Source organism: Anopheles darlingi, chromosome 3 (assembly GCF_943734745.1).
Source record: "Anopheles darlingi chromosome 3, idAnoDarlMG_H_01, whole genome shotgun sequence".
NCBI classification, from domain to species: Eukaryota; Metazoa; Arthropoda; class Insecta; order Diptera; family Culicidae; genus Anopheles; species Anopheles darlingi.
Window position 1 is genome coordinate 40946198 of NC_064875.1, and position 11469 is coordinate 40957666.

The 11469-nt window shown below is 50.6% G+C and overlaps 2 protein-coding genes across 2 annotated transcripts; one reads left to right on the top strand and one right to left on the bottom strand.

Moving 5' to 3' along the window:
* The first annotated feature begins 1667 nt into the window (after nt 1-1667).
* Nucleotides 1668-8830, top strand: LOC125955506 (neurotactin). The gene is made up of 3 exons (XM_049686640.1): nt 1668-1788; nt 3730-4902; nt 4991-8830. The coding sequence occupies exons 1-3, from the start codon at nt 1668-1670 to the stop codon at nt 6580-6582; spliced, it is 2886 nt and encodes a 961-aa protein (XP_049542597.1). The 3' UTR covers nt 6583-8830.
* A 41-nt stretch (nt 8831-8871) lies between these two features.
* LOC125958334 (E3 ubiquitin-protein ligase RFWD3) lies at nt 8872-11393 on the bottom strand. The gene is made up of 2 exons (XM_049691614.1): nt 10622-11393; nt 8872-10552 (listed from the first exon to the last, which is right to left on the bottom strand). Exons 1-2 carry the CDS (start codon nt 11262-11264, stop codon nt 9030-9032), a joined length of 2166 nt encoding a protein of 721 aa, XP_049547571.1. The 5' UTR covers nt 11265-11393; the 3' UTR covers nt 8872-9029.
* Nucleotides 11394-11469: the final 76 nt, after the last annotated feature.

Sequence of the window (11469 nt, forward strand, 5' to 3'; positions counted from 1 at the left end):
TGGCATGTGACATGCATGCGTGGTTAAAAGTCGAACCAAAAGAAACACCTTTCTTTCGTGGATCCACCCGGTTGAGGTCACAACAGTGTCAAACAAGGACCCGCGAGTATGCGATCGGTTCCGAATGTTTGTTTATGTCGTTCACACTCTTTCTTGTTTCGTTTTCGGGTTAAAAAGCAAGGCGCGCGACTAAATCTCAAGCTCAGGAGCAAAGAAGGAAGAGAAGAATCATCGACAGAACCTTAACCGAAGGATCATAAATTGCGTCCCACACGTGTGCGTGCATGTGCGTCCTTTCGGCATTCTTCGCCGTCTTTCACCGAAAAAAAAAACCTTTTCCAACCAATCCACCACACACCAAGCGTACACCCATCATTAGCCGCAACGCTCCCTCTCAACGGCCCTTTAAATCATAAATTGTACCAAACCGAAAACCCACAATTTCCACCCTTTCCCGAAACACGAAGAAGCCGAAACCAAATTAAACACAAAATAGCTTTTCGTTCTTCATCGTCTTTTTTCCCGCCGCACACACCTCCGCAGTAACAGCAACACCACGACAACCACGACCACCACCAACGGGCAATAACAACAATAATGAAACAAATCATCTCACTCGATTTTGGTTTGGCCTTGTTGTGTCCTTCCACACCAGTCCACAGGATGTCGCCCATTCTGATGTCGCATTGCGTGCATTCGAATGCCGAAAGAGCACGACGAGAGACGCATCTCGCGTGGAAAGTAAGGAAAAGGGAAAGGAAAGTTACAGAATCCGGGGCCTCGAATCGGGGTCGCCGTGTTGATTGTTGCCTTCCTGGTGTGGCGATGCCGCTGGTCCAAAGCATAAGATCGTTTTTAATTGATTTTTTATGCTGATCGCTCCAGGCTCTCTACCACACGCTTCGTCCGTTGTTGGAGTTCATGTTCAGGAAGAAGGGATCGTTGTGGTGTACAAACGCGATCGTATCGCTCTACCCGGAGTCTGTGGAGTTTGATTTCTCGCTCTCCGGTTCTTGAGAACCTTCGAAACCTACGGAGGGCCACACACCGGAGACTGCGCTGGCGAGATCACCATTTTTGGAGTGTCATAAAAAGTATTAACGCAGGCAACTAGAACGCAACCCAGCCTTCGGCGTTGCGATGACGAGAAAGAGAAAACGGAGGTGGGGATGAAAGAGGATTTTTATGTTTTTGAGACGTCGCCATCTCGTACTTTACTACCTTCCGGACAGTCTGGCCGCGGAACATTGCAAGTAAATGCCGCCTTCCCCCCGAGATGTACCTTTCTTCCGTGTGGCTCTGCTCTAATGCTTCTGGGCCCCTTGACTGACTTTATGACGTTCTTGTGAAACGATCAAAAAAAGGTATATCGCTCAGTTTTGAGAAACAACACATTTGAGTTGGGTTTAAATAGGGTAAGTGTACGTCTAGATTCGCCGAACTAGTAGTGACTATGCAAAGGGCAGTGGAGTGAAGAACAAACAGAGCAGCAGCAAAACACTAACTAATGCTACTTCACGCTGCTGACCTCTGCAAGAACTGAGTTGATTTCGCTCCGTGATTAACTGACGGCTTTTGTGTTGTCGAAAGACCTCATTTCACATCCATCCGGATCCCGGACTTTATGTTTTCATTGTTTCTACTAGCTTCGGTAGTTGATGTTGACAATGCTTGTTGTCGCTGGTACGCTGAGTGACTCATCCCCGCCGATGCCACACATTTCCTGGAAACTAAACGACAATTCACACTCTGAACACCAGAAGGTCAACTCGTGTCGCATACCATCGTGTATGTCTATGCTGCTGTCATCATGCTGCCAACGGCATTCCCTTCGTGTGCATCCCGTGAGAACGGTCGATTGTAATCTAATTGAACTGCCCCTGGAATGGTGGAAGCAGGGCCAATATCAATCCAGCAGCATGTGTCTCGGGGGTCTCGGGGAACTAATTGAGTATCTATTGTTGCCAGTGATAGCATGTGTTTGGTTTGGTTGGAACCACCAGACACCAGAGACCCATCGATGTGGTCAGCATGTTGGACTGGATCGTCTGTGACACTTAATGGTGCTGGTGCTGGTGCTGTTTGCTTTAATTAAAACATAATAGCACGTTCTCCGCGGTCGGATTACTAACGCACTCAATCGCCTGGTCAAGAGTGGTGGTTGCATTCCTTCTCGTGGTGAAAGAGGGTACTCGGGCCTGTCCCTAGCAGAAGCAGTAATCTGATTGCTATCGCGGTACCGGCATGATCAAACGCGACCCTCTCCACATTTTGTGGTACGTCGCGTATGTGTCCAATTGCGAGACCATTCTTCCAGATTGATGATACGTGCTGTAGGTTGCGTTCTTCAACCCCCAAAATATCGCCACAAATAGTCTGGAAACTGTTGAAGAACTTATAGCTTGCTTACCCTGGAACAACACCGTCGAACGGTTCCTGGGCACAATTATCTAAAATACTTATCCCCCCGGAACTTGCAGTTTAACTTCCAACCGGAAAGTTTGCGGAACATTTTGTCTGCGCGCGTGATCGAAGTAGGCTTTATTGGCCTCTGCTGTGGTCCATGCTTTCCACATGGTACCCCCAAACTCAATGATCGCGGATGATGATGCGCGCCTTGGCGCCTTAATTACCTTGCCATATTAACCGAATGACCGCGTTTATTCTCACCACGTTCATGATGGCCCCGTGCAGGAGGCTGCACTTTCTCCTGATGGTGCCCCCTGCCGCGGAAAACGGGGTTTTGTGCAAGGTTTGCATAACCATCTCCACCATCCTTTCCTCGAAGTCGAAGTGGATGATTGGGCTATAAACGAGCTTTTTTCAACGATCTCGCAGGGGTTCGCATCGATCCCTCATAGCAATCTACTGGGGGTCTAGAGCTAGGTGATGAGCCACAAATTGAGAGATCCGCCCGTAAATGGTGTTGTCCGGCGGTGTTCGGGGGCACCACAGTCTTGTCGCGGCTCTTGGGCACAAAAAAGGTGTTTGCGAACCGATAAGAAAAACCACTACGACGCCAGGGAATGCTGCTGCTGGTTGCAGTAAGAATGCAAGTTCCTGTGTGTGTGTGTGTGCCTCGAGAGGGGCCCTATCTAGGTCACAATACGCGGGCCACAGCGAATGTGGAGCGAATAATTACGAGTACACGGGGCATGGAGGTGCTGTGTGTGCTGCACGGCTGGTTACCTACTTTATGATCAAGCTCATCAAGAAGCCGAACTCGATCCGGAAGATTCGACGACGGAACGCGTCGAACGGCGCAGCATCATCGCCGGTTACGGTGGATACACGATGATCAGTTGCAAACAGCGTGGAGAAGCTGAAGTGTGTGGCCACAGCATATATGGACGTGATCTCGAGGAATGGTGGTAACTGCAACTAATCCTCTACCCTTCCTACTGAATCTGCTCTGATGCGAATACACCTTTCCAATCGGGGTGCACGGCCTCAAATAATTGGCTGCTCCACACACCTGGTTGACAGCTTTGTGCGACGCTACGCTGGCTGGCGGATGTCACGAATGGATTGTGCTAGTTCAGCCACTAGATAAGCTCTATCAGAACCACCGTATCCCTCCCGGGCTAACGCGTAAACCATAAAAAGCATAATCCCTACCCCCTGAAGCGGCACTTCACTTGGACTGCCCGCGAGTGCCTAAAGTAAGCAGCGTTCTAATTGAATTACTTGTCTTTTCGCTATCCTCTCTCTAGGACAAGCCGTGATTAGCGACCAGCAACAGCAGCAGCAGCAGCAGGATGGGTGAAACCGACGAGAAGGAGACAACGCCAACGGCGGCAACAACAAACGGTGGATCGAGCGAGAAGCCGGAAACAACACCGCAAACGGCGACGTCCAACGATGGCCCCGAGGTAGAGGCCAAGGAAACGGAGAAGCTACTCGGCGATGGCGATGGTGGTGGTGGCAAGAAGAACAAGAGCACCGAGAATGTGGCTGGCAAGAACGGCGAGGAGATCGTCAATCTGCCGGAAGCGAAGGACAAGGATGGTGGCGATGGTCAGAATGGTGGAGAGCAACCGAAAGCAACCACCACCGGTTCCGAGACCGAGCAATCGAAACCGGACAAACCGAACAAGGTACAGGCGGAGGAGCGTGAGGTAAAACCGAAGAAGGTACCAGCCGGTGCGTTCAAGTTGCCCGGATTCTTCAACAAGAACAAGACGAAGGAAGCGGACGGTGCCGATAACGAGCTGCTGGAGAAGGGTGGCGAAAATGGAGCAGACCAGGGTACGGAGAAGGGGGCTGCCGATGGTGGTGAGACGAAGGGAGCAACGGACGAGAAACCGAAACGTGCCGGTGGATTCTTCGCCAATCTCAAGCTACGCAATCCATTCGCCAAGAAACCGACAACGGCGGCGACCGGTGCGGATGATGTGGAGGCCGGTCCAAAGGGAACCGATGGTCCGGAGGAAGAGGAGAAGGATGAGGTGACGGCGGAAGCAACGGACAAGCCAAGCGTTGAGGGTGATACCGATGCAGAAGCGAAGAAACCGGAACCAGCCACTGCAGAAGGTGGTACCGAGGAAGCGCCGGTACCGAAGAAGGGTCTACTGGATGCACTCCGAGTTCCACTGGCCAGTATCATTCCGAAACGGTTTAAACCGGTGGCGAGTGGTGAACCGGATGATGATATTGAGCTGGGCAAGACACCGAAGAACCGGGCCGGATTGGCTTCGATGGAAACCCTGGACGATTCGCTGAAGGATACGGAAACGAAGGATGCCGTGGATGGTGCCAAGACGACGGGGGCCAACGGTACCGATGGCGAGACGCTGGTGAAACCGGACGACAAGGAAGCGAAGGATAAGGCCGCCGAAGCGGAAGAGGATGCCCAGGAGCGCAGCTTGTTGCAGCGAGTTCAGGCGTACCGGTGCTCAGTTGGTAAGTTGAGGTCCTCGAGGCAAGGATACTTGGAAGTGTCACTCGGAAGTCTAATGTACATTCTCTCTCTTTTTTTGTTCTGTTGCAGATGATATTGCCATTATTGCGGGGATCGCGATCTTCGTGGTGCTCGTGGCATTGATCGTGGCATTTACATTTATTGGCAAAGGAGAACCGATTACAGCACCGGTTCGCGATGGAAAGTACATCGAAACGGTGACGACGTGTGGCCGGGTCGAAGGTATACTGGAGGATGGTTCGTTCGCTTTCCGCGGAATCCCGTATGCGGTGCCACCGACGGGAGAGAACCGTTGGAAACCGGCACAACCGATCGAAAGCATCGAACACTGCTGGAATGGTACACTGAAGGCGCACAATTCGACCCCGGTTTGCTGGCAGTTCTATGCCGACGGTAAGGTGGACGGTGCCGAAGACTGTCTTACGCTCGAGGTCATTACACCGCACGTCCGGTACGACAACCCCCTGCCCGTCGTTGTACTGATCGGTGCCGAGTCCTTCACTGGAGATTCTCCCGGTAAGCTGCGTCCCTCGACACGGTACGCACGGTCCCGTGATGTCATCTTTGTGCGTCCCAACTTCCGGCTGAACGTGTTCGGATTTCTGGCGGTCGAGCAGCTGACCAAACGGGTCCATCCACCAACCTCCGGCAATTACGGTTTAACGGATCTGATTGCGGCACTCAAGTGGATTCAGCTGAACATTCCACACTTTGGAGGGGATCCCAAATCGGTTACACTGTTCGGTCATCGGGCCGGTGGTACACTCGTGACGGCGCTTGCCTCGTCCAATAAAACCTCGAAACTGTTTGCCCGTGCCTGGGTGTCTTCGGGTGCCTCGATATTCCCCGGTAAACCGCTGGCTGACTCGGAGAAGGAGAATGCGCTCTACGTGAACAAGATACGCTGCACGACCGCGGATTGTCTGCTGGAGAAGGAGGACGAGGAGATTCTGGATGCCGTGCCGGATGTTTGGCGCCGTACCTTCCCCGATCTGCCAACGGTTAGTGAGCAGCAGCAGCAGAATGGTAATGGTAGCGATGGTGCTGCCGGTCACGAGTGGCTCGTACTTGATGGTGACATTCTGCAACAGCATCCTGCCGATGTGTGGAGTACGGATGTATCGTCCAATGTACGGTACGTGATCGGTTCGACGATACATGAGGCACACAACACGAAGCTGCTGCTCAAGTACAGCGAGTGGACCCCGGAGCTGGTGACGGCACATGTGAACGAGAGCGTCATCGGACAGCTTGGACTGACGGAGGAAGCATTGCGACGGTACAACGCCACCTATCAGGGTCTGGTGGCAATGATTTCGGACATCCGCACGATCTGCCCACTGTTGACGGTCACGCAGAAGCTACCGAGCTCACAGTTCTACGTCGTGTCGCAGACGGGCGGTGAGCTCGGTATCGCCGATGTCGACTCCGACATCCAGGCCATCCTGGGCCGGTACGAACCGAAGACGCCTGAACAGCGACGCTATGTGGCTGCTATCCAGCAGCTGTTCTACCACTACGTGTCACATGGTGAGATCAAGCATGAGCTGCGGAAAAAGCTACTAGACATCGGTCAGGACGCGCTGCCGACCTACAACACCGATAACTGCCTGTTCTGGATCAAGAACGACATCGTGCCCCGGTATGCACGGTTAGATTAAGGAGGGGACGAAGGTGGGGTACGTCCAGGGGACCAACCAAAAAAGAAAGGAGTAGGAGGGACTCATCATAGCCGGACAACAACTAGCAACAACGACGGGACGTTGGACCGACAGCAGGCAGTCACTACTAGACAGACAGCTAGGATAAGAGGCGGAGAGAGTGAGAGAGAGAGGCAAGGAAGTAAGGAATGGCTACTCATCTGACCAGTTTTATCCTACAATACGCATATATACAACCTTTATACAAACACACTTTATATGTAGTACATATACAAGCGATTTCGCAGATGAAGGAATCTCCTTGGGCCAAACGAACTGCGAAATGAAATTTGGTGAAGATGGTCTAGCTAGGATGGTCTAAGCGTTACCTCCGCTTTTGTGAGGTGTAGCAGGCTATCCAGCCTCATCCCTTATGGCGCAGTTCTCATTCGTTTCCCATTAACTGTTGGCTTTTTGGGGGTTTCGGTGGAGACCACCCTCTTGTGCGCTTTAGCTATGTTAGGTCCTTTTTGAAGAGAGGCTATCGGCCTTCCAGTTTTGCCTGTTGAAGCCACACTCACGACCTTTCATTAGATTTAATGCTTTGATCCGCTATGACAGAGGGTCTTGTTTTATAGACCACAGGGGATATCCCGTTTTTTATAACATACTTCCTCGAGCCGTTGCTTAGGAAGGCAGGAAGACGTATTTATAACAGTATTCGTAAGGGCTCAATATTTAACTACTCCAAAGCTACTTCTACTACAGCGGTGCGATGATGATCTGAGTAGATATAGGCAGTGCTTTTGGCGTTTTGATGGTAGCAATCGATAAAGCAGATTCTATCCATTTTACAATGCTCAGGATGCCGAAAAGTATTTATACAAACATTCATACCGATCACCAATGTTGTCAGTCGTTTCATGAAAACATTCTATAGTTCTGTAAATCTGTCGGAATCTTTATCACTCGCAACTCAATTTGAGGCTCAACTTCATAACGGACCCATCCTTGAATCTCTATGCAGCTCATACCTTGATCCCGATCGTGAACGTGAATTGCTTTATGATACTCCTCAGTACGATGGAAAGATGCAGATCGTGCTCAATAATAATCGTATATACCACACCTGCGAAACAATAGGACAACCGACGTAAAACGACTTTAACATTTGCTCTTCCTATTCTTCACTCTTTCTCTCTCTCTCTACCTATCTCACTCGAACACTTTAGACTCACTTTTCTACTACGCATTAATTTATGTGGTCGCCCTTTAGCGAGATTAACGATTAAGGGAGGGACGAGTTTTAAGTAATTATTAAGTAAATGCAGTAACATAAAGAACACGCGTCGAGACGGGCAGAGCGCAACCGAAACAAAGTAAAAGAAGTGAAAGGAAGAACAAAACGGTAAATAAAGTGGATGAGTAACGAAATAAGAAAGCCGTAATATATGCAAACAAAATGTGTGCGTGTGTCTGTGTGTGTGTATAAGACAAGGTAGCCGTATGTATCGAGTTAAAACAAAAGAAGCACGCGATTGTGATTCTATCGTTTAAAGCGCGAATAGCAAAGAGAAGGGAAGCTGGTAACATAAAGATAATAAGTGAACACCGGTGGTAACGTAGTAAGGCAAGAAGAAAGGTAGCTTTAGCATAAAACGAACAAGAAAGAAACAAAACGGAACCGAATGGAGAACGTGTATTTGTTGTAATTTATACTCCATTCGCTCTAGTTTGTAATGTAAGCTTTTTACTACCCTCTTCTACTACTACTAGTATACTCTAACTATACCCACACTGCCTCTGTCCCTTACGACTCGAATGATTTCTTCCGGTTCCGATCCACACGCAGCCGAGTTTGCTTTTATGCCGCTTCATTCGCTTCATAGTTTGAATTTTCCCGGTGTGACCTCGTCCCCGTTCGTTTACGCAATCCTCAGGCACTCACTTTCAAAACTAGCGATCGTCAAATAGTCAAATCAAGCGATCCGGCTAATTTACTACGCATTTATCGCATCCGACCGAAACAAAGAACCTTCCCCTCTCCCCTTCGGCATACAATTTAGTTCTATGGGGGTGAAAAGGCAGCATCCGATTGGAGTGGATGCTCGCTTAAGAAGCAGCGGTATGGCAAAGCTTGAGGCAGAAACAGATAGGGCAAATAGGAAAAGGGCAATCTGTAAAGTCTTAGGCTGTACTATTACTACTACACTAATACTACTACTACTGAAATCGGAACAGAAAGGATGTGAAAATATACACTTTTGTTTGGATTGAAATTTCGGTCTTATGGTCTTGTCATCGGCCTGGTATCCGAACGATAGAAAACGGTATTTTAGAAAACTGTCAATGTAAAGGGTTTATTTTTTTTGGCGAATAAAAAACTTAATCATCTAGCCCTGCCGGAAACGACAACGGAACGTCGTCACGGAATGGTGCCATTGTTGGTGTTCCATCCAATGTGAATGTTACGTGTAGGTAATACGGTAGATCCGGCAGCGCGTGTCACTGAGGGCGGCCAGCGAGAGGTTACCCGGTTCACCGATAATGGGACAGATGTCCACGATGGTTTCCACCAGTGGTAGCTGCTGCAGTCGTCGCGATCCACTGTGGGTACCCCAGATGGCAAGCTTGCGTACGTCTTCGAGATAGGAAGCCACGAGCGAATCCGTGGCACTGACTGGTATCTGTGCGTTACGTAGCATCGCCGTCTGCACTCGTGAGCCTTCGTAGCGATGCTGAATGTTCAGCGAGTAGCGCTCGCCGCTCTTCTCCAGGGTGGCTAGTAGAATCACGGACGGTCGATCGGTGGTTGAGCGTATCGTAAGCATCACGATCCCGTTGGTCGCACTGTAGCTCATCGAGCTGAATGGACCCTCGACGTTGATCAGGTACGGTTCGAGGTGCTGATCGGCCGTGTACGCATACAACCAGACCGATTTCAGCTTACACACGAGTATGCCTCCGTGTGGCAGGATGGGCGTCGTCTCTAGGGAACATATTTTGATCACAGCCGTGAGGTCGTTCTGCGTTGAACCGGATTTCAGCTCTTCCAGGCACTCGGTCGGCTGGCGGATATTGTACACATACACCGTACCACGGTGCCCACCGAGGTAGAGAATACCGGAACGATCCTTATCGAACGCACAGGACCAGATGCACGCATCGGCGGCCGGTGTGATGGTAGCCTGTCCGCTGCGCAGCTGCACCGAGAAGATTTTCACCGTCGCTTCCATGGTAGCACAAGCGAACAGATCATCGGACGCATCGACCGCAATGTCACGGATCGATTTTGGTGAAACCCACATCGTCGATCCTATCTTGGATCCTGCTTGATCGACCAACGACAGAAACCGTACCGCATAACCGGGAAACAGCCCCTGGCCGGACTTTTGAGAGATCAACAACAGCTGATGCTTGGCCGCGTAAGCCATGGCACGGCAGCCCGGTTCTCGACTAATCTCGATGTTCTTATCCAGGAAGAGCATATAGTTCGGGTTCGTGCGTTGCATACCGTGTGGCCAGGGTTTCTCGATCGGTGGATCCGTACCCCGGAACTGGAGCAACATATCACGCTGCTGTTTGCCGAGTTGTCGTAGCTGCTCAACCTCGGCCTCTAGCAGCCGCACCTTCACCTGCAGATCAGTCTCGCTTCGGCGTAATACATTCAGACTTCGTTCCAGTTCCTGTTCTCGAGTATTGTCGATCGCGCGAATAGCTTTAGCATAGATAGGCCGTATGTCATTCATCGTTGCATTTCGCTTGCATGTGGCACAGTTCCGTTGGGAGGCCGGATTACTCCGTAGCCAACGTTTGATGCAAGACATGCCAAATAGATGGCCACACTTTAGCGACACTACTCGATGGTCACCCGACATCGTCCAATCGTCCAGGCAAATGGAACACACCGTCGCATCTTCCTCATCCTGTATCTGGAGCACGACCTGCGATTCCAGCGCTGGAGGTGGTGTAGCCGTTCGTCTGCGCTTATCTGAGGTGAAAGAGAAGAAACGGTCATGAGTCTGAGAGCAAAATCCGGGCTGCCCCCCGGTTCTCTTACTCTGTTGTGATAATGAGTACGAATGTTGATTGTCCACAGTGGAAACGGTGGGCTCTGTGGTTCCATCAACCCAGGTAATCCTAAAGACGTGCGTTGTCGGTTCAGTCGCTGTACCGCCGTAGGGCTGCTCGTTATCGGCCGTAAGTCGGGACTCTTCGTTACTTTCCTCGACGCCATCCGGAACGTTTCCCGCAGCGTTAGTAGGAGCGGCTGAGCTGGAGGCCGTGTCAGGTTGAAATGCACTTTGTTGAATATGTGCCAGATCCAATGCCATAGCACCAGCACCATCGCCGGTCGTAGAAGATTGGCTGCCTGCCGTTGATTGTTCGGTTTGTACTTCCTCCACAGCGGCCACTTCGACGGTGCCGTCTTCAAACGTTTCTTCAGGATCGCTTTGGTCTCGGCGGTCATCGTTTGGGGAGCTCGAGGGATCTGACGGCGTTAGCGCTTCCGATGAGTTGGTGTCCTGTGAGTTTGATTCGTAGGACATGACTTGCTGTATGGCGAATGCCACGGCATCTTCCGTCCATTCTCCCTCGGTATTTTCCTCTTCCTCCTGTGCAGTCCCCTCCGCGGAAGTGGTGTCCTCGAAGATATCCGCTTCGGTATCGTTGCTCTCGGTCGAACCATTTGAATCGTCCATTGTCCTTTTGGCCACGGTTACATTACAGGCAGACGATTTACACAACGTTTAGCATCGATAAAACAAACACGGAAAATACTGAAAATACTGAAAAAATCGTTTTGAAATGCCGGCAGCTGATTTTTTTGTTTTTTTTTTTGTATTTTGCGCGTCCAGCTGCAGCCTTAAGGCACTGCCAGACGGAGCGTAAACTCTAGCGTAAACG

Bases quoted from the DNA above. Each gene is read 5' to 3' on its own strand.
- LOC125955506 (XM_049686640.1), top strand. From the start codon at position 1,668: ATGCTTGTTGTCGCTGGTACGCTGAGTGACTCATCCCCGCCGATGCCA. The intron at 1,789-3,729 runs GTATGTCTATGC...AGCCGTGATTAG, and splicing joins CTCGTGTCGCATACCATCGT to CGACCAGCAACAGCAGCAGC. The intron at 4,903-4,990 runs GTAAGTTGAGGT...GTTCTGTTGCAG, and splicing joins GGCGTACCGGTGCTCAGTTG to ATGATATTGCCATTATTGCG.
- LOC125958334 (XM_049691614.1), bottom strand. From the start codon at position 11,264: ATGGACGATTCAAATGGTTCGACCGAGAGCAACGATACCGAAGCGGAT. The intron at 10,553-10,621 runs GTAAGAGAACCG...CTTTCACCTCAG, and splicing joins GTACTCATTATCACAACAGA to ATAAGCGCAGACGAACGGCT.